The 24,061-nt window shown below is 35.9% G+C and overlaps 1 protein-coding gene across 12 annotated transcripts in view; it reads right to left on the bottom strand.

The window, feature by feature from the left end:
- The window catches only part of HDAC9 (histone deacetylase 9), a 512,743-nt gene that overhangs the window by 340,577 nt on the left and 148,105 nt on the right, over positions 1-24,061 (bottom strand). For all 12 annotated transcript variants that reach the window (XM_008054886.2, XM_021710824.1, XM_021710828.1 and 9 more), the window contains 3 exons: positions 21,563-21,685; positions 17,665-17,875; positions 16,657-16,874 (listed from right to left, as the gene is read on the bottom strand). In XM_008054886.2, the coding sequence (XP_008053077.1) occupies positions 16,657-16,874; positions 17,665-17,875; positions 21,563-21,685 (552 nt within the window). The remainder of the gene's footprint in view (positions 1-16,656; positions 16,875-17,664; positions 17,876-21,562; positions 21,686-24,061) is intronic.

Raw genomic sequence — 24,061 nt, 5'->3', positions numbered from 1 at the left:
TAAAACTCCATCTCAAACATCATTCCTTTCTTCTGGCTCATTCTCAGAATATTCTGCCCCAACCATTTCTCAGCTATGGTGGGTTTTCCAAGTCACATTATCATTGCCTATTACACCCCCCCCCCACTTGCTCACTTCTCTCCTTGCTAGACTAGGTTCCATGCTTCATCATTAAAAACAAGTCCTTCCAGTTAACTTCAATTTTCCTGCCCTTTTCAATATGGGTTTTACTGGACATGTAAGACTTCTAACCTTAGACCTCTGCCAACCTTAGACCTCTGCCAAACCTCAGTAGCTGAATGAGCTAGAAACAAATAAACATGAAAATCATGCTGAGTACTCTCTTTAAATTCATTACCACATCCTTCAGTGGGTCCTCAGCAACTCCATTTCTCTGGTAAATTCACTCTTTCACTCATTCTGAGACTGTCATACTCCTCTCTCCTCAAACTTGCAACATCCACACTCTTTCCTCACTCCCTGCACTTTTCATTTCATTGAGAAATGAAGGCATTTAGAAGAGAAACTCAATATTCTGCTACCAGCATATTTACCACACGGCCCCATTCATTCTCCCTGCTGTTACAAAGAATGAAATGGCACTACCTCTATCTAATCAAGTCCTTGGCTTAGCCCTAGCATCCCTTCATTCCTACAATTATCCACTCTGTCCTCCATCACACATATCTCCTCTCTGCCTGAGTGTTCTCACTTGTACACTTTCAGGCTTATAATATCTTAAATAAAACTTCCCTTGGCCTCCTTCCCCACCCACCATTATAAGCCTCCCTTCACAATACAACTCCTTAAGTTATCTCTCTTTGCTATCTCCATGTCTCTTTCCCCACAATCTGTAGAAGCTATGCCGATCAGGCTTTCATTCACACCCTCTAACCAAAATCTCTCATTAAGGTCAACAATAACTGCAATGATGTCAAATCCAGTGGCCATTTAAATATGGTAATAGGTAGCAGTTAAGGTAAAGCATTTTAGAAAGAGAAACAAGATAAAAATCACAGCCTCTTTGAAAGTAAGAGATTGATATTCTCAGTACTACTAAAGATGGGACAACCTGGGTACTGATTTACTAGAATATAATCTCCCATAGAGAGCAAATCAATGAAAATCTCTAATGACAACAAAACCTTGATATTTCAAAGAATATATCATATGCACATTTTAATAGAAAACCTTCTGAAATCTGACCTGTCAATGTATTCCTGAGGCCACCGAAAAACCCAGAAATCACATCAGTTAGTCTATGACTCAAATCTACTTAGTATTTACAATCTCAAGGACACAAATATATATATGACAGTATATATAAAAATTTTCAGCATGCAATACAGAAACAAGGCTATTGGTTCCAGTTAGTTCCTTTAGCTTCATCTACACCTCTGATATACTAAAGGAAACATGAGGGAAAGAAAATCAGAATGAATAATGTTATGAACACTTGGCAAGAAAGTCAAACGGTAAAATGATCTCTTTCCAAGAGCAGAATTCCTTAATGATTTGTAAAAACACACAAAAAAAGTTGACATAAAACAGTAACTTATGAGTGGAAATCATATAGATATAAAATGCTGGAGTTGAAAAATTTCTAATAACATTCTTTAAATTCTCTCCCCTGTTTTTCTTTTTGAGTTGGAGTCTCACTCTGTTGCCCAAGCTGGAGTGCAGTGGTATGCTCACAGCCACCACAGCGTCGATCTGCTGGGCTCAGATAGTCCTTCCACCTCAGCTTTCCAAGTAGCTGGAACTACAGGCATGTACCACCACACCCGGCTAATTTTTTAATTTGTTGTAGAAACGAGGTCTCACCAAGATGCCCAGGCTGGTCTTGAATTCCTGGACTCAAACAATCTTCTACGTCTCCGCCTTCCAAAGTGCTGAGATTGCAGGCATGAGCCACCGCGCCCAGTTGAACCCCCTTCTTTAGAAGAAGGACTCTCATGCCCAAGAGAAGCCAAGTTATATCCAAGATTGCAAAACAGGAATTTGTAAGTTTTTAAAAAAGAGAAGTACCTGGAACTTTCTACACCCTTCTATTCTGTGTTTTCCTCTGAAATAGCTATATTTTGATGACAACTGAATTAATATAAACAATTCCAATCTCTCCCCTGAGCTCCAAACTCGCATAATTGGCTGCTTACTTAGCTTCTTTGCCTATATCTAGAATATCTAATGGGTATCAAAAACATTAAATACCTCAAAGATAAACTTTATTCCCATCTCACCCAAATGTATTGATTGTATCATTTGAGTAAACAGCATTACCCAAATACACAAGCCAAATATTTAGGATTTATTCTTGTTTCTCTATTACTCATCTTTTTCATTTAAATCTGTTAGGAAGTCCTGGCAATTCAACTTCCAGAATATAGCCTTTATCTCGACATATTTTTCCATTTTTGCTACTACAACTGGGATCCTAAATACCATCGTTTTCTCCCTGAACTACCCAAAGAGCCTACTGTTTGGATTTCCTGCTTGTCCTCTTGGCCTTCAACAGTGCATGCTCTTATATTAATAGTAGTTTTAATAATTCTTTTCAAAATATAATTCAGGTAACATCAGTTGTCTTCTTACGATACTCTAATGACTTCCCATTATGTTTATAATGAAATGCAAACCTCTTAACATGGTCAACAGACTTTCTATGACCTGGTCCCCACCTACTGCTCTGACCTGGCTCAGTGTTTCATTCCCTCATTCACAGACTCCAGACTGGCCTGGTTGTCCTGTGAATGTGAACATGCCGATCTCATTGTTCTGCAGGGTCTCAGTATATGCTATGGTTTCTCCCCTGTCTCAAATCTTTACACTGCCTGACTGGCTCCTTCTTATCAGACTTTACCTATTTATGTAATATATTAATTATGATCTCATTACTGTCTGGCATTATATCACTGTTTTTGTTTATAAGAATAGTTGTTTATCTCGCTCACTATATAAACTTTACGTGGGCATGAGTTTGATGTTTTTCATTTTATGTCCCAGGGTTTAATACAATGCATGACACCTCATTGGTGCTTCATAAATAATCTGAAAACGTAATTATTAATGCTTAGTAACAATGCTTTGACACTTTTCCTCCTAAGTTATAAAGCAAAGTCAATGTCTACAGGATCATTAACTATTACTTTTTTGTTTTCTCTGGAATAAAATGTGCTCTTTCACAAAATACAAAAGAGATAAATGGGACATCCTAGAACCAGTTTTGCAAAAGACAAATGCACAGAGAGAGTTAATTCTCACAACTTATTTTATTTTAGGTATTTGAGTGAAGCTGTTTTTGTTTAAATAGTCAAATGTGTCAGAGTTAAAAAAAATTAGTAACTAATATCAGCAAGGAAAAATTACAAATAAAAAGCACAGAGAAATTCTGCCTGCCAGATTGGATTTACTTTCTATTTTATTTTTATTATTTTTATTTTTATTTTTGAGTTGGAGTCTCACTCTGTCACCCAGACTGGAGGGCAGTGGCCGCTCCTGGCCACTGCAACCTCAACCTGCTGGGCTCAGGCGATCCTTGTGCCTCAGCCTTCCAAGTAGCTGGAACTACAGGGTCGTGCTACCATGCCCGGCTAATTTTTGATTTATTGTAGAGATGAGGTCTCACCAAGTTGCCCAGGCAGGTCACAAACCTGCGGGCTCAGGCAATCCACTCACCTCAGCCTCACAAAGCGTGGGATTACAGGCTAAGCCACCAAACCCAGCTACTTTCTATTTTTAAAACAAAAGGTTACTTAGTGTTATTTGTCAGTTTCTGACTATTAACTATGAAAGCAAGTACTCAGATAATATTATTTTCTGTGTTTCTCAACAATATATGACCATTGCAAAGATGGTATGGGCTAACCCTCTGCTAATTTTCCCTGCCAGAGTGGCCCCAGATGTGGTAAGGGGATGTCTGCTTACTCTCAGTGGGGTAGCAGCGTCTCTCTTTGGTTAAACATCTGGAGGTGATCCCCCAGCTAGGTAGAGCTGTTGCCTCGCTGGCTAGAAAACAGAAGACGAAACATCTGTGTGACAGATAAATGTGCAAGCCTGTGTGAATCTCTGCTGAGGCCCCATCTGTAAAACACACTGTGTGCCATTGGTCTGACACCAGGTGAGTTGCTCTGGTGGGGAATCCAGCTGAGATAAAGAAGAGGCGACTGACCAGTTCTCTGCCTTTTGTCTGAGCGCTTACTCATCTGTCAGGGTGGCTGTATTCTCTCTGCTACTGTACAGCAATTGTGCCAAATACCAACATGCCTAGGCAGTCTATGACCATTCTTGGTTTTTAACACACATTCACTCACACAGATATTCTCTGGCCAGATAGCATAATCATTTATCCAAATTTTTAATGTCTGCAAAGATTATAACTAAACTCTTCAATTCTTATCAATCAATACCTGCTAGAAACATTATTATAGCAAACCCTTAATTTCAGTGTCTTACATTCTATGTTAAACATCATATATTATATTGGCACATGATAAAAAATTTATTAAATAATATTTAAAGGCTATGTTGATATCCTTTACACATTATCTCATTAAGTTCATCTTTGCATAAGTTACATTGCTTGATAGAAGTCTCCAAGTCTATATAAGCATAAATGGATTCAAATAAATATTGTTAAATTTTATAATTTTTTCCACAGAAATCCTTTATGTCTCCATAAATATCTTCAGATATTAAATATCAACTAACAACAGGACCACATAAAGAGTAAATCTGTTTCTGATAGACATCTGATATTCTGACATTGTCAACAAATCATTAAGTACAAATAGCTTGAATGTGATTACTGAATTGTGCAAAATGATCTTCAACACAATTCATCAGTTTCTTATTTTACCTCAGATTTTAAGACGGATTGTATTTGGGGAATGGCAATAGCACAAGATTTTTTGTTGTTGTTGTTTTGTTTTTTTCTTTTAAATAAATATAATACTCTTCTTTTGGAAAACAAAACCTTTCCCTTAAGCTCCAAGGAAACTAGATTTAAAAAAAATGATACAATTCTGTCTCAATTCACAAATAGATTAGGTATGTACCAACTGTTCTAAAAAACAACATGCAGAGTTTGGAGGGCTTTCAAATCAAGAGGTCTACTTAGAGAAGAACTCCAACCTCAAGTCAAAAAACTCCATGTCATTTCACTTCTGTGCATTTTAGGAAAATAATCCAAAGAACCAACATTAAATAATGATAAAAGAAAGATTTTCTAAACATTGGTTATTCACATAAATTGAAGAATAAACTGAAAAACAATCTTTATAACCAATATTAAACATGTATAAAATTAATCTGAGCACCAAGTTAATTCTTAATAAATAGCTCCTTATATGTTTAACTCTAAGTGACTGTCCAAAACAATCCCTGCAATTAAAATATCCTTTTCCTGGCTTTCAAAACTTCCTAATTTTTTTTTTTTTTTTTTTGAGTTGGAGTCTCTGTCGCCCAGACTGGAGTGCAGTGGCCGCTCCCGGCCACCGCAGCCTCGAACTGCTGGGCTTCGGCGATCCTTTCGCCTCAGCCTTCCAAGTAGCTGGAATTACAGGCATGCACTACCACGCCCGGCTGATTTTGGATTTATTGTAGAGATGAGGTCTCGCTGCCCAGGCAGGTCTCGAACCCGCGGGCTCAGGCAATCCACTCACCTCAACCTCCCAAAGGCATGGGATTACAGGCTGAGCCACCGAGCCCGGCTCCTAATATTTTAGTAACTTAATTATGTGTTTCCTTCTGGAAAGGATACTGGAGATTTCCTCCAACTAGTTTGAGAAAAGTGCCCACTCATTCTTTTAGTCTTCCAATAATTTTTTATTGAACATTTACTACATGCCAGGTCTTTGAAAGAAAACAGTCAATCGAGCAAGATTCTAACACAGAGTAGGGGAGACAGAAAATATGCAGCTGAAGAATAAAACTTGATGCGATAGGGTATGATGTACAAATGGGTGAGTGTGTCTAATTTTATTCAGATGGACAATAAAGGCCCCTCTAAGAGGTGTGGTTTGAGCTTAGACACTCCAGTAGCAAATTGAACCATAAGAAGCCTTGAAGGTTGAGCCTTTCACACAGAACTGTGACTGGCATAAATCCTGGAGATGGAATGAGATTCCCCAGAGACAAGAGAGGAGCCCAGTGTGGCTGGAGCTCAGGGAGAGAGGGAATGGAGGGAGAGATGGAGGCTATTGGAAGGGGAAAGGTTCAGATCATGACAGCCTTGCAAGCCATATAAGCCATATAAAGGTATTTAGATTTTATCCTACAAACAATAAGGAGCAACCAGGGGGTTTTAAGCAAGACAATGACATGATTGATTTGCATTTGGAAATGATCACTCTGGCAGCTCTAGCATATTGCGTTTAGGTATGCAACAGTAGAAATAGGATGATTGAAATTTCAGAATACGCGATTCTTAGCAAGAATATGTAACAGGAATTCTTAAGGAGTTTCCTTAACTAGAAAATAAATGATCAGCTTTTCCTTCTTTTATAAGACTGTGCCATTTTATGTCCATTTATATCACCTAATAGTTTTCCCTGATAATCTTTAAGATCATCAGTTGACAGTATACTTTCTTTCCAAGTTTCCCTCCTTTGTTCTTTAAAGGGAGAAAATAGAGACACAGTGAGGAAAGCCATTTTTATTTCCTTTGCTAATCCTTAATGATTTTGGAATGAATCTCAGAATGGACAATATCTCAAAGTCAATGAATCACTCTCACTCAGTCTATAAACATCTCCCTTTTTCTTTGCTTTGGTAAACTGGAGAGCAGTGCAAGCCCAATTCAAAATGAGTGACCAACAATGAACAGAGTGAAGAGACAACCCACAGAATGGGAGAAAATATTTGCAAACTACCTATCTGACAAAAGGTTAATAACCAGAACATATAAGGAGCTCAAACAGCTCAATAAAAAAATCTAACTGCCCAAATAAAAATGGGCAAAACATCTGAATAGACATTTATCAAAAGAAGACATATAAATGACCCATAGGTATTTGAAAAAAATGATCAACATCATTAATCATCAGACAAATACAAATCAAAACTACAATGAGATATCATTTCACCCAAGTTAAAATGACTTTCAACCAAAAGACAGGCAGTGACAAAAGCTGACACATATATGGAGAAAGGATAACCCTCGTACACCATTGGTTGGAATATAAATTAGTACAACCATTATGAACAATAGCATGGAGAATCCTCAAAAAACTAAAAAGACAACTACCACATGATTCAGCAATCCCACCGCTAACTATATACCCCAAAGAAAGGAAATCAGTATATCAAAGAGATTATCTGCTCTCAAGTTTATTGCAGTAATAGTCACAATAACCAAGGTTTGGAATCAACCTAAGTGTCCTTTAATAGTTAATGAATATGTGGTACATATACACAATGGAATACATTCAGCTATAACAAGAATGAAATCATGTCATTTGCAATAACATGAATGGAACTGGAGGACTTCATGTTAGGTAAAATAAGCCAGGCACCAAAGGACACATTTTGCATGTATCCACTTGCATGGGGGAGCATAAAGTAAAAACAACTGATTTCATGGAAACAAAGTGAAATGGTTACCAGAGGTTGGGACGGATAGCAGTAGGGGGAGGAAGAAGAAGTAGGGATGGCTAATTGGTGCAAAAATATTGTAGGAGAGAATGAAGAAGATCTATAATTGACAGCACAGCAGGGTGACTATGGTCAACAATAATTTATTGTATATTTCAGAATAACTAAAGGAGTGGAATTAAAATATTCTTAACACAAAGAAATGATAAATGCTTGAGTTGATGGATATTCCAATCACCCTAATGTGATTATTACACATTGTATGCCTGTATCAAAAGATCACATGTACCCCACAAATATACACACCTACTATTTACCCATAAAAATTAAACAAATAAATAAATAAATAAATAAATGATGAAATGGGCAATCAAGAGTAAACCCCAAGTGATAATTACTGCATGTAAATGTGGGGCTGCCAGTATGACCAGGCTTTTCAATTTTTCAGAATACTAGAAATCTAGATTTTTTAATTTGAAATATTTTCATTTTAAAAAATTGACCAATGATTCAAATGCTTTTTAAGACACCAGGTCGGCCAAAGTCTCATGGAATAAGTCCAGTTCAGATTGCTGGTTTATAACCTCTGAAAATAATCCCCTGTCTTCTCTTGCTTGAACATTCCATGGTTTAGATCATTTATGGTTAAAATGTCTTTAAAATAATCATCCCCCATACTTGTGATTTGTTTTATGTTCCCCATTTGGTAAAAAAAATTCAACCACTTTGCCAGGGGTTGGAGATAGAAATAGAAATTGATTGTAAAGGAGCAGCACAAAGAAATTTTGGGAGTTGAGGGAACAATTCCATATCTTGATTGTGGTCATTATATAATGATATGCTTTTGTCAAAACTCATTGAACTGTACATCAAAAGGAATAAATTTTACTATGTGTAAACTACATTTTAAAAAAGATTCAATCACTAATCATGATATTGTTCCAAAGAGAAAAAAATGGTCTGCTTCATGATGAATACAGAGACACATAAGAGTGCTGGAACAAAATCTGTTGGTTTGCTTTACAACAAAATGATGGATGCAATACTGAGACGAGTGGAAAATGTGTATCCTGGTAATATTCTAGCACTTTCAGACAACCATTTTTATTAACAGTATAAGGAACATAGAACTATCATGCTATGTAAGAATATAAACAGAGTGTAAGTTTTGAATGGTGATTACCATGTTTACAAAGCACTTTCATGATTATCTCCTCTCTTGTAATCCTCACTTACAGACCTCTAAAAATTGCCAATTAGGGAATTATTGAACAAAAGGTCAACTATCCTGAGCAAAGGTTCAAAACTAATGAATAATCAAGCAAGACCTCAAAAACTTTCTTGAAAAGACTATCAAGCATCAAGAATTTGTAATTCATATGGACCATGCATTATATAGAATCATTTTTTATTATAACTGTCTGCCTACAGGCCTATGAGCCAATTGAGGGCAAGAATATGCCTATTTTTTTTTCACATCTAGAATGCAGCCTAATGGTTGTTAATAGATAAATCTTTGTGGAACATCATCAATTACTCCATGCCAAGAAATTATTTTGGAGAAGTGAGTTTTTATTGCTGGTTGACACAACAAAGTTAATAGCAAGAGAGTAGCAGCACATTTAGAATATGAGAGCATCACTCTGGATGCAATTCTGCCTGGAGGAAGAGAAATACTCTAAAACCAGATGACATTTCAGGGTCACTATAATCCCTCAGATTTCATAAGTATTTAGACAAAGAGCAAAAAGACACAGAAAAAGAAAACCTAAGACCAAAACTTTGCAAGCTACCAAAAAAGTTGCAAAGAGACTGCTACACACAGGCAGTTTTCATGTCCACAAATCACTTAGTTATATTAAAAATTCCTTAGCAAGTCTTAATTATTTCATTCTGTCATATGAAACTATTTGTCAAGGTTGGGAAACAACTGAATTATTTAGCTTCCCTCTCCCTTTGAACTGCCTGGATTCAACATCAGTCACACTACTCACATGGTTTAATTCCCCAGATATTTTTCTTTCCCTATTTTTTAAACCTCATAGTCAAGTCCAACTATTATTTTTCTCATTCAATAAAAGTGTTTCTGACTAGATTAACAGTGCAGAGTGAAAAGAAAGGGTCTCGGTCCCTTCCCTTGGTCTTCAATTTATGAAAGCAGCAGTGGGAATGTTTATGAAGCCGCACATTAATCCACTGAAATGGTCATTTAGTTTCTTTTCCAAACATAGGATTTCATCACATCTAATAATAAAGCAACAAACCACTTTCTGTATATTACAAACCATCAACTTGTAATTATATGGTGAAATACTTCTATACGAATTCTCTGGGATGACGTAAGCTGGTATTGTATAAGTAGATTTTTTTGAAGTCCGCTACATGCCTACAAGAATATATTTACATTGGGTTAATGAGGACAAAATAGCATCTATTTAAGGGTAAAGTCAAAGTTTCTTTTTTATAAACCTCCATAGATAGATAAATAATCAAGAAGGCTTTTTACTGTTCTAAAATTAAGACTGCCTTTCAATGCTTGCTAAAGTTTTTGGAGATACTATCCATATAATGGGCAAAATGTAACTCTAAATTGGTGATTAAAAGACTCTGCATAAAAACAAGTTGTCAAGTGGATGGACAGAAATTAAACCTGACAACAGTAATGCCCACTTTCCTAAATGAAAGCCCAGTTCAAGTTTCTACTCATCCATTTTTCGAAATTTAAAACAAGACATTTTCCAACCACTCACAGATGAAATGCCAACATTTGCATTTTAGTTGAACCTGAAGTAGTCTGTAGACTCCAGCTTCTTGCTTGCCTAGAACTCCTGGAGAAGACGTTTGTATAATCTAAAACAATGGCAATGTGAAAACCCGCGAAAGAAACGAAAAGCGACCTGGCTGTAATTTGCTCTGTGCTACCTTCACAGTACACTGTTGGGAAAACCTTGTCACCCAGTACTGTACCTGAATGTCTCATTGTCAGGTCTATGTGCAAAGAATGCCAAGTGAGTCACTGGAAGCAGGGCAATGCATGGAGAGTTGGGAAGCAGAGTCGGGAAAAGGGATTTCTTCATCCCAGCAAATCTAAACCAACACAAAAGGACAAGATGACCTTCCTTTTTGTATGTTTGTTCATTTGCCTCATTTTTTAATGGTGAAGTTTCTCCTTTTGGGCAAAAGTAACTTTTAAAAAAGCTTGTCTCCTGCTTGGTGACAAAAACAAGACTGAAATCACAAGCACAAATGGTTAAGAACGGGCTTTTGTGTCCTACAACCTATGTTGGGATCCCAGCAGTGTGCTAGCCTGTCTCCTTGCTCAACCTACTTAAGCCCTGTAAAATTAAATTTCTTTAAATAAAAAAAGTGAGTTGCTAATATTGAAGGGGTAATATATATACAAACTCTGGTATGAAGTCTAGCTCATAGCAGAACTTGCATAAAAGAGAGCTGGTATTATATAAATTACCCCAACCTCAAGGACATTATGAAGAAAGAGGACACGAATAGTGCATAAAGGAAGGAGGAAGAGGTACATGAGGAGAAACAGGGGCAAGGAAAAAAATCAAAGATTGGCAAATGGCCCTCATCTAATTCTACGTAAAATTTTAATTTGTCCTTGCACAAGTAAGTGTGATCTCAAGATATGTAAAGTTTTTGAAATATACACACACCTAAAGAATTGTTCTTCAAATTAATCTCCTTAGCAAAATACATATTTTTTTCAATAGTGCACAAAGTAGTTCTATATTAGAATGGCCTTCAGGTATATTTTATAAGGAAACACATTCACTCATTTATACACACCCCACCACACACACACACAGAAGCATGCTCGCTGTATGTGTTCACGTGCATGAAAGAATATACTCTCCTGGGTTGCTGTGGATGTATGATTGGGGACAGGAAATCGTTATGAATCATGAGACATTACGGAGAATATGCTACATGTATGTTAGAAAATTATGTCAGAAAAGGAATAAAAACAGATACTTCTCAAATAAAGGGTCAAATTCTTTTCCAAAAACTAAGGAAGCTCCCTGTTTTCTCAGCTCCAACATTTGAGCACAATTATATTCATGCCTTGCTTGTCAGAACATAACATCTACCTGTTTAAATAAGGGCAACAGTAGACATCTGCTTGGTCTCCCTTCTACTAGTCTTGTCTTAGATATATTTTTATTATGATAAAATAGTACCCATGTCAAAATACCTAAGTATCATTGCAATAAATATAAAATAAATACTTATATCTAGACTGAACCTTGACATATATAAGATATCATCTCATGATTTACGTGAGTTTTTAAAAAGTGTTGGCGGACATCCAGTCATAGGAATGCATAAGGCATTTATCACAGGGCACATGAAAGAAAGAGAAAGAGAAAAGGAAAGAAAAAAAAGAAAGCAAGCGATGTAATAAGGAATAACACAAAGAGGTAACCAAACTAAAGTTTTATTCCCTCAGAGACATCAATTTCCTCCCTCGTGTCCCCTATCCTAATATTTAACACATTATATTACTGTTTGTTTGGACAGTTCATTTCCCACACCCCATACTACAATCTCCACTGAATATCATTTTCTTAGTGCCTGAAACAATGTCTGCTCACAGTAAGGGTTCAATGACTTGTTGAATGGATACATGTGGAGGTTAATATTGCAGTAAAGGAAGGTCCAAACAAAGTAAACATTTTCTTAAAATTTTGCTTATATGAATCTGATGGAATGAATATGACAAAATTAGATATTAGTAAAAGTAGCAAAATCCTAATTAAAACAGAAACTGTTAGACACGAATCAATGCTATTTGATGTAAATACTATAAAGGAGAAATAATTAAATAAATATTGTAGTAATGGGGATGGGGTTAGCAGAGATTTATGACAAATTATCTCACAACAAAAATGCCTGAAGATATTTCATAAAATTTCTGTCTATCATTTAAATAATGATGTGACTAGGGATTTGCCCTTTTATTTTTTAGGCAATGGTTAGAATACTCCTTTAAAATCATCAATATCTCTAAACAACTATAGTGTGTTTTGTTGTAATCAATCACAGTTTTATTTTATCAGAAAAAAAAACTGTTGTAATATTTCAACTTGAAATGGGCTCAGGAGAAATTGCCAACATTTTAATGCTTTGTGTTTGCTATTTTGTATTTGGGGGAAGATTCTATTCCAGAAACTCTTTTTTCCTCCAACCAGAAAAACAAAATATACTGGCAAAAGCAACAGTTTTCTTTTAATAATGGTATAAAACAACTCATGATTTTTTAAAAAGACTTACAAAAATACAAGTCTTCATTGCCCCCAAATACCACAGATTAGCAATAGAAATTGTTTAATGGATCTCTGAATTATTTTATACATCTCAGAAAACAAAAAAATTAATGTTGTTAGTTATGATTTTCTTATGACTAAACTTCTCAAAACATTTTCAGTGAAAATAGAACATTCAAACCCATGAGCAGATATAAGTCATCCTGACAAGGGTTTTGTCTCTAGACTAGCACTCTCCTTTCTGACTTTCCCCATTATTTACTGGCAGATATGACAGTGGGGAAAAAATACTATATAAGTCCATTCCAGAGATATTTCTGTTAAGCCCTTGAGTGCTTACACCATAATTTCAAGAGGCAAATAATTTTAGGACACACAAATGTCCCATGAAAATATAATTAAAGTACAAGCAACAGGTAGGTAAATAATTTTATATGATTAATAACAGTTATGTTGTATCATTACACTGAAGATGAATGACTATTTTATAAATACATAAAAGTAATAGTAAGACATAAAAATATTCTTCAAAATTTTATGTCAATAATTACATAAACTATGCTCCTAAAAGTATAGATTGGTTACTCTTTCTTTTTTTTTTTTTTTTTTGAGTTGGAGTCTCACTCTGTCGCCCAGACTGCAGTGCAGTGGCCGCTCCCGGCCACCGCAGCCTCGACCTGCTGGGCTCCGATCCTTCCGCCTCAGCCTCCCAAGTAGCTGGAATTACAGGCATGCGCTACCATGCCCGGCTGATTTTTTTGATTTATTGTAGAGATGAGGTCTCGCTGCCCAGGCGGGTCTCGAACCCGCGGGCTCAGGCAATCCACTCACCTCAGCCTCCCAAAGGCGCGGGATTACAGGCTGAGCCACCGAGCCCGGCGTTACTCTTTCTTTTAATGGTTATTAGCAATACAGACATATTATTACAAATTTCATACCAAGAAGCCTGTTGTATTTAATCTGATAGAGATTTAGAGATAAATCTACTTGTATTTTCTTAATTCCCTATTTTTTGCTTTCCTAAATTCCTGGAAAAAAAAAGAACCATAAAGAAACATTGAAGAAATCAAAGAAAAGACACATTTAAATATGTCATTTGCCCATTTACATCTTCATATGTGCCTATATTTCCTGCATTAATAAGTATCTTAACAGTAAGAACCATGTTTTTATGATGTCAACTATCTGACTTGAGTTTGAATGAATTTAATAAAGATTCATCCATGGTAATGGGGAAAAAATGACAGAAATTATAGTTTATATGATTATTTCTTACTATTGAATATTATAAATGGTTAGATAGAGTTCACATATATATTATTATACAGAAATATGTTAGCTTTTCTCATCTATGTTTTGACCCTAACCCAATGTAAAACAACAATCCTTGTCATCTCATGGAGAAAGTGAACGGTAGCAATTTGCTTTTCGATGGTTCTATTGTGAATACTTCAAAATAGAACACAGGTTCAATATTTTCCTTAATAAGCTTCTTCTCTGTTCCCTAAGACAACTGAGGACAGGTAAAATATTTTCAAAATCTGGAGAATACCCAACATGCATATACCAACTTGATTAAACATATGGAATACATACTTGGAGAAAAGCCAACTGGCGACCTGCTTGAGTAATCTAAACACCCAAGCAGAGAGAGGTTAACATATAAAGATCAGCTTTGGACTTTGAAGTTTTCTGGTCTTCATTTTGCCTAATTAAGACAAGATTTAATAATCAAACCACTGTACAAACATATACCTAAAAGTATAGGTTTGTTTCTAATTTTGGGAAGAATTCTTAACAGATTCCAAGGAATCAGCTCCACATGGGAAAGGGTCTCTGATAAGAGCTGCTTTTCTCATTGCTAAAATGCAAATGTCTGCTTTTCATCTTAGTTTTATCCTTTTGACTGGGGTTAGCATCTGCCAGTCAAAAATCTCCAGTGTGATACTTAAAAAGAAAGATTCTGATATTAGTACATCTTCCAAACGTGAAACAGTAGCAACTCCAGGTCATCAGAAACTGTATTCCAAAATATTCTTAAAGATATTCACAGAAATCATTTGTAGATTATAAATTCAAAAGGGATCAATTAACCTATTTTACCCATAGTAGAATATATACATCCACATGTTTCCAGGAAATAGAATCAGTAGTGGCAGAAAAGTCTATTACAATCTAATACTGGTCTTAAAAACAAACCTAATTCTAGGTCAAAACATTATAAAGCAAAAAGTAGGATTTTTAATTGTCCCTCCTGCATACATTTCTTGTGCTGGAAACTTGACAAATTTTCAAGAATATCTAGTAATTTTAAGTTGTGCTGAAAGACCACACAACAAACAAACAAACCTAACTCTACCATACAGCAAACATATGCAGAGTCACATTCAAGTCAATGAGTATTATGCCATTAAGCAGAGAAGGAAATTGGTTCTCTTCTGACATGATTGATTTGATACAAAATAATTTGATATGAAATAATTTAAGAAATTTAGAGAAATGCTAGAGCACTAAAAGAGGCATTTACCTGATGATACAGAAAGACTCTGCAATGTGTAGTGAAAAGTTAGAGAGGCAGTTGCCACCGCTAGCCACCCCACCTTCAACACCCCAATCGTACACCTGCACACATCATCTTTGACAGCAGCATGGGGCTGGGCTGAAGAATTTCTGTCCAGTAGTGTAGTCTTCAGCCCATGTTCCCTTCATGGCTCTGTCCTTATTAAGATGAAGTTCAAATAGAAGAGAAAAACACAGCCCCTTCCCCTACTATAGTTAGAAAGATGATTAGACTTTTGCCCATGAGGGCTGATTTTGCTTTCTGTTTGCTTGTTTTTCACATCGTATTACAACAAAGTATTTAATTACTAAGTCAAGGTGTAGCTATCCATTTATCAGTAAGCAGGATAATATTTTGCAATCTAATGTCTCTCATGCCTCTATAACATACTTGTAAGTGATACAGAACAAAAGAGAAGGAACAGAATCTTAATACTCAGGACCCTAATATTTTCCAGGAATTTTCCAGTAATGAGAAGTGATATGCTTTTGTAAGCTTGCCACAGGAGAGAGTAGAGGCAAAACTATACAGACCAGGTTCTTTAATATAATTTTGCTTACAAATTCATAGAAAATACTTTATTGGCCTGTTTGATATGATACTACAATCACTGTGCCTTTGTGGATGCCTCAGCAGGGAAGCTCCCAAGGATGTGGTATAACACAGACATTCACTGTCCATTTCAGCCACAACAAGGCTGCCGGGAAGAAGTTATCACAAGTTTCTGAGAAACTGCTTCAAACACTTTTGAAATGAAGTGGTACCTACTAAAAAAATGAATATAGATGCATACAAGTTGCTGAGAAATACCTTGTTGGCTAACCTTATTCTATCTGCCATCACCTGTACAAACTTTTTGACATGTCAACCCACCGTGTTCAAGTCTGCCTCGAGGCTTCTATGCAATACTGAAAAATGAGGCTCCAAGTACCTGTGTCTGTGGGTGCTTGTGTACTAAGATAGGTCTTGCTGATCCATAAGCTCAATTTTCCTGCAAACGTCTCACAATATAATGATGATATAAATATATAAATATATATATATATATAGTTATGTTGTCCTTGAGCCCAGAAAGCAGGGGTAGGATAATAATAATCTCATTTTTGCTGTGAGTCATACTAACATGCTCATCAACATTCTCCTCTTATATACCCATAGCACTGAAGCAATCCCTGTTTCCAAACCAGCAGTTATGACATTTGGCTTGGCTTGGAGGCTTACTTTGTTCATGTGGATCTGCTGCTGGTATTGCTTCTGCTTCTCCAAGAATTGCTGGTGTTGCTGTTGAATGACCAGCTGGGCCAACGTGCTCTGAGGCAACGGTGCAGACTGGGTTCGATTCAGAGGTCTGTGACGGGGTAATTTGTGAGCACCTCTAATGCCAGGTGAAATTCTCTCTTTTGTTGCCAAAGGAGACTGAGGATGTAAGGGAACTCCACCTGAAAAAAAGCAACATGTGTGTGTATGTATGTGTATATATGTGTGCATGTGTGTGTATGTGTGTGTATATACACATATGTATATAAATATATATATTTCCAAGAAAAGACAAGAAACCAAAGAAAACATAAATATAGTATAAATTATATGAAATATAGTGATGCAGGCTGGGCTTGGTGGCACTTTGGGAGGCCGAGGAGAGGGCATTGCTTGAGCCCATGGGTTTGAGACCAGTTCGGGCAACTTGGCGAGATCGCATCTCTACAATAAATCAAAAAATTAGCTAGGTGCAGTAACGCACACCTGTAGTTCCAGCTACTTGGACAGCTCAGAAGGATCGCCGGAGCCCAGCAGGTCAATGCTGGGGTAGCCGTGAGCATGCCACTGCCCTCCAATCTGGGTGATGGAGTGAGATTCCAACTCAAAAAAAAAAGAAAGAAAGAAAAGAAAAATAGTGATGCTGCCAGGCAAACAGCAGAAGGATACATCGGGTGTGGGAAGACAGATGTGCCAAAGCATCGAACAGGTATGCATCTCATCCTATGACTCACCATAGTCTAGTCTGGTATGAATAAAGGTAAACTGAGGTGAGTCTCTCCACCAAGCGGATCTTAAGGAATAAATAAGGATAATAGATACTAGTCTTTCCTACAGTACCAGGTGTCAGGAAGAGCCTTGGGTGGCACTGTTGAATCTTTATCGGAGTCTTGAATAAAAGTGAAATTACACTGTATCACTGACAAAATAAAATTACTATAATGTCCTGTAAATGGTGCCATAGTTTATTACCAGCCACAAGAAGCTTTTGCTGTCGCATTTGTTCTTTCAGTAACAAGTGCTGCAGGAGAGCCTGATGGCTGCTGTTGGGCTTTCCCTCTAAATTGACATGCGAGTGGCTGGAAGACGCCGAGATGCTGCCCCCATACTGTCCAGGCAGGGTGACACCTTGCCTGAGTGTCTGTGTCTCACACTTCTGTTTCTCTTTGAGTGAATTCGAAGCCTGTATCAAGAAATAAAAAAGATGTTAATCTTCTTTCATCCATGAAAGTCACTGGGTTTCTACACCATTAGATGAGTTTCCCCAAAACAAAAACCCCATCCTACCCAATGGTTGAGTTGAAAAGAATGAATCAAAGTACATCTTTTAAACTGACTGAATTAACAAAGGAGAAATAAAAAGAGGGTTGAAGAATTAGGGACAATTTAGTATTAAGTGTCTTTATTGTGAACCTAAGAATTTTTTAAATATTAAAAGTGATGCTAGATAGACTAAATTAGAAAGGAAAAAAAATCATGCAATCTGTTGTACATGATGACCACAGTTAATAACAATATATTGTGCATTTGAAAATTGCTGAGAAAGATTTTCAGCATTCTCACCACAAAACAAAAATATGTGAGAGAATGTAGATGTTAATTAGCTCAATTAAACCATACCACAATGTTTACACATATCAAAATATCATGTCATAAACAATAAATACCGGGGTGCTGAAAAGCGTACACACGTTTTAAGAGATGTTATTTATCTATTACTTTTCCAAGTTGAATTGAATAATGGTAGCAATGTGTAGTGTGACGTTCACTGAAAGTATGGCATTAATTAAATGAATATTAGAGTCACCATGAGACGGGCAGTACAAAGAAAATGGAGGAAGCACAATTGTTCTTGGAGTGCAAATCCATTTTGAAGTGGTATTTGAAATTTGAGAATGTTGTGGAAGTACGACAGTGGAGGTGTGAGTATGCAACAGAACCTCCAACACACCTAACAACTGCACACATTTGTGGTAAGTTTGAGATTCAGGGTACCATGTGTGATGTGTACAAGAATGGGAACAACAAGTCCCACAGTAGTTCACCATAATCAGAGGTGTCTTGACACTGATGGTAACCACTCTGAGCACCTCTTCTAATTGCAGAAGTCAAACATGACTTGTATTCATGTTTTTATATTGGTATATATTGAGTATTACAATTCTAATAGTTTTTTCCGTTCTTAAAATGTATGTACTTTTTTGGCACTATCTGTATACATAACTTTTTTATATTGATTTTTTTTAAATGATAATTTCAAGATTAATAAAGGGAAAGTATATTTCTAAAAAATACACCACCTAAGGGCTGGTGCGATGATTCAAGCCTGTAATCCCAGCACTTTCGGTGGCGGGTGGATTGCTTGAGCCTAGGAGTTCAAGACCTGCCGGGGCAACAGAGCAAAAACTAATCTCTACAAAATAAATAAATAAATAAATTAGCCAGGCGTAGTGGCACGTGCCTATAGTCCCAGCCACTTGGGATACTGAGGTAGAGTGCTCGCCTGAGCCCAGCAGGTCGAGGCTGCCATGAGCTGTGATCATCATGATCATGCCACTGCACTCTGTGTGACAGAGTGAGACCCCCCAACTCAAAAAAAGAAAGAAATACACTGCTTAAATAAGATGTATATTGGAAAGGTAAAGTGTTCAAATAGTTAAACTAAAGACTGTATCATAGGAATTAGGAAACTGGAGATAAATGATCTGTAATTTGGGGGCTGCAAACAATTGGAGCAATTCACCCTTTCTCTAAAGGCCCACTAATAAGTTCACAGAGCTGTTAAGTTTCCAACGTTTAATTTTTAAACATTCATAAAATTACTCATGAAATGAGGTATGAAATATGCAGGAATTTGATTTAAACATGTATTTTATATTAATTCATAGTAGATTCCCATATCTCTAAATATTGAAAATGACACTCCAGATACTTTGTATAATAAAGTAAACTATAAGTGAAATAAGATATTAAATAAAAATTCTATTAAGAACTTGAAATGTATGATAACACAGTAATAAGGCAATAACAATTATATCATCAATAGCAATAATGAATTATCCTATTCAAAGAATTTAATGAATGGTGGTCATTTTGCTATTACAAAAGCAGGACTCTAATACCCCAAAATTATATGGCATGTTTCTTTTCAAAACTCATGTTTCATCTTTCAAAATTGCTGTGCACCAGGGAAGCAAAGCAATTTTCAGTGATGGAGAAATTGAAGGACAAAGAGGAAAATGGTTTGTCTGAGTCACACAGCAAGTCAAAGCAATGTTTAATCTAGAAACGATTCCTTGTCCTGGCCTCTCTTCCTTAAAATTTCTCAGTATTCAGTGGGGAAATGGAATATTAAAGATCCCTTTGCCAAAGCAATGCTAAACTTGAAAAATTAATTGTGATAGCCTCATCCACACCAAAATGGAAGCAAAGAAGAATGAAACTTTAATCCAAACCACATTGGTTTATTCATTGAATGGTACCAAATTGTATTACCATCGAAACATTAAATGGTCTGGCTTTAGTACTTGGTCCTTTGAGAAAAAATTTTCCCTGACCACTTTAAAAGTGGTACATGTGTGAGTTAGTAAGGAATGGCTTAGAACATGCAAAAAGTAGTGAAAAAAACGCCTATTCATGTGTCATAAGAAGAAGTTTTTGGGCTAGCATTTATTTGTCATTAGAAGAAATAGGAGAAATAAGAATAAAGAAAAAACATTTAATAAGTGATGTCTTGAAAATATTAGCTATGAATATTTATTGTTAGTTTCATTCCTAGTTCTTCTTTTTTTCCCACTAGAACCAATTATTTACAAATGTTTCATGTGGAATTTTAAGAGCAGAACTGAATTCAGGATTTTTAAGACTTTTTTTCCCTCAACACCCAGATATAAGACAATATCTAAATTTTGCTCTATCCTCAGTGGTATAAGATCACAGTATCATGAAAAACATTATACTCTATTAAAAATACCATATTAGGTTAAAATATCCCTTAGATTGATTTTACAATATATATATACATATACATTGGACACACTGGACTTAGTAAAAGATTTGATACTAAAGACTGATAAATTATTGACAGACTGAAACAAATTTCTCTTTAAACCTAATGTATCACGTGACCTCTGTATATGAACAATTTAATTTTCTAATGAAGTATCCTGAGTAAGCCTCCCAAATGTTTTACAACAACTAAAACTGATATTATTTTAGGGAATAAAATAATTATTGCTACCTTCTGCTAGTATGACCATTACCTCTAAAAGAGGCTTTCAGTTGTCAGGACTTTTAAACTAATTGATTCTCTTTGAATCTTCTGGGAATAATTTAATGTTCTTAGACAGCTTTTCCAGATATGTATTCTTCAGTATCACAGAGTCAGTAACTTAAGTTCCCAAAATAGAGTCATTCACAAAATACATTCTATAAACATATGCTACTGAGCCTTCGAATCTACGCCTCTCAGCACTGCCCTGGGGTGGGTTCCAGGTCTGCTACTTACTGGCTCTGTGATCTTGCGTTTTTAAACTTTCCAAGTCTCAGCTTCTTCTGTAAAAATGTGGCTGTAATCTGTTTCACAGGATGGCTGTGTGGAACTACTAAAATATCTGGAGAGGTTTTTTTTTTTTTTTTTAAGCTATAAAGCATTACACAAATGTTAGTTTTTATTTTTATATATGATCATATGAACCATTGTAATTTTGATTTGAAATTAAACAGAATGTCTTTGAACAACACAGCAAATAGCAAACAGTGAAGGAGATGCTGACATCACCAAGTGTCTCTAAAATCTAAAAATACAAAAAATGAAAGGGAGTTCCCCTATGGAAATATCACTTTAGAATGATGCTGTGCAGTGACTTACATTGAGCTGGGATGGCACTGCTGGAAGCCCCAAGGTAATGTTGGGCAAAGAAGGAGAGGTATAAAGACTTAGCAGGTTCATTGAATCTTCATGAATTAGAAGGCGTTGCTGTGACACCATTTGCTGTTAAAAAAAAAACAAAAAACAGAGAGAGCGAGAGAGTCTCAAAATATCACAATATTACAATTTTTACTGTAAAATGCTCACATTTCAAAAAATAGGTCATATTATCAAAATATAAAAAATTAAGTATTTGTTTATGATGTTTATATTTAAAAGCTATAATGTAAAAATTAAATAGAAATTTTTTGCCTCAGACATAGTTATACAATCTGAAGAAAGAGCTTTTATGTTTGCTTCGCACAATTTAGTTGTAAAATTCTGGCTTTATGAAATATGGTCAGCATGTTTATCATCTACGGTTAAGTATTAACTGACTGAAAAAAACACGTACATAATACTGCCATAGTCAATATCTTCATGTGGTCTTCATTTAATGTCATTTACTAATGTTAAAACTCACACAAGAAAATCTTAAATATCACCATATAGGGCTTCCATAGTAATCACATCTTTTAATATAAAAATGTATGAACAGACAACTCTGTGTAGTGTATTTTTAGATCATTCATATTCAGAAACTAAAGTACATGTTAAAATATTATGAGTTCCTTATGCCACAATAGCCTTCATTTACACTGAAATACCCTGTACATTTTGGCATCACAGTGCTTTTTACAACAAATACCTTTTTTTAATCCATTACTAAGAGTCATGTTTTCCCACATGTGGCCTAATATGGTTGCTTGAATTACATTTTCTGTTTAACTCTTGCTTCCCTCCCAGAACTTTTATACAATAAGAGTTACAAAGGTCTTATTAGACTAAGGAACTCTGGCCTGATATGGTCCCCAAGGGAACAACATCCCTGAAAAAGAATACTCCATGTAACAGTATGACACAGTGACTGCTTTCTTCCCAAACAAAAAGCATATGGGACTCCAATAATAGACCACCTCCAAGAGGGATATTGCACACACGGGCTTTGACTAAAGTAAATATAATAACTTGTCAAGCATGTTTGGGGGAGCTGTAGATTTTCCCCTGGACAAACCTGGGATATCAATTAACTGGGGGAAATATCATGTGCTAATACAATACAACCTCAGAATGTCACTGAACAGTGATGCATCACCAAAACACAGGATGTTATTCCAAAACATCATCTCAATCATACGTTTGTTTGGAGATGAGTCCGAGTCTTAACATAATAAGAGCAGAAGGTAAAATGTGGAGTTTTCTCATCACGACTTAGAAATCTAAGTTAACTCAGATTTGATTTCTTCTTAAAAGAACATGCTTGGTATTTGTGCATGAAAATCAAGAGGTACCTTGAAACCGGTAGCATTACATTAACTTTACGTGCAACCATTTACACAATTAAAGTTGTCTAAAGTGCCACAGCATAAAGATTGGTGTAAAAGATTTTAAAATTACAATGTGTGATATTACAATTCTACCTTGGGAGCTATTAGCCATAGTTACTTATTTTCTTTAAATAAAAAGGCAGACTACCCTTTATTTACACAAATAAGTTTTTCATACAAATTTTAAGTATAGAATATATGCCTGACCAAGAACAAAAAGAATGTATAAAGAAGTAAAATACGTAGAGCAACCTCTTTCAAGTCCCTTCCCACTGTGGGAACTTTTCTGTCTTCTTAATAAAACCTACTTTCTCAAAAAAAAAAAAAAACGGGGGAAAAAAAAGAAGTAAAATATGATAATGAACTTATTGGAAGGAAATAATAACTTTAAATAAAAGGATATTCCATTCACTTATCTATATTTATAGAAGAGAAAAAAGTGTGGAAAAATAAGTACTTTATTTAAAGTATAATATTCATTCATTCAAGATTGTATCTATCTGCTTCTCACAGCACTGAGCTTTGACATGGACTGTGGGAATGAAAATACCACAGACCTCACAAAACAGTCTATCTTCATTTCCCAAAGAAATTTCTGTGACATCTTCCCACTTCATCACAGAAAGCAGACTTAAACTAAAATAAGAAATAGATTTCTTCTCAGATGTAATAACGGCAGCAGCACACTGGCTGATCACACTGGCTTAGACTAAAGTGAAGGGATGTGGAAATATTCTTGCCCTGGGATTGCAGTCCCCTGTAGTTTTATATAAAAATGTGGTGACTTCATTTCTTTGGTGGTATATTGATTTTCAGCACCCACTACGTGCCAAGTCCCATGCCAGGGATTTTTTGGAGGTTAACCCATACTTCACAAGCTCTCTCAAGTCGCCTTTATACTCATGTTGCAGATGAGAAAATAATAATGTCCCCAATTCTGCTTCTCTGTGGGATCTCCAATGAAAATTTTAAACTACTCAAGGTTATGTGATTTGTTGTCTGGTGCTGCTGCGGGAAGTACACACCCCTCTATGGCCACTGCCAGAGGATAAAGGAACTACACAAAATGAGA

This window comes from Carlito syrichta, unplaced genomic scaffold, assembly GCF_000164805.1.
Source record: "Carlito syrichta isolate Samal-C Ts95f unplaced genomic scaffold, Tarsius_syrichta-2.0.1 Scaffold301572, whole genome shotgun sequence".
Taxonomy (NCBI): domain Eukaryota; kingdom Metazoa; phylum Chordata; class Mammalia; order Primates; family Tarsiidae; genus Carlito; species Carlito syrichta.
This window is presented reverse-complemented; position numbering and strand designations above follow the sequence as displayed.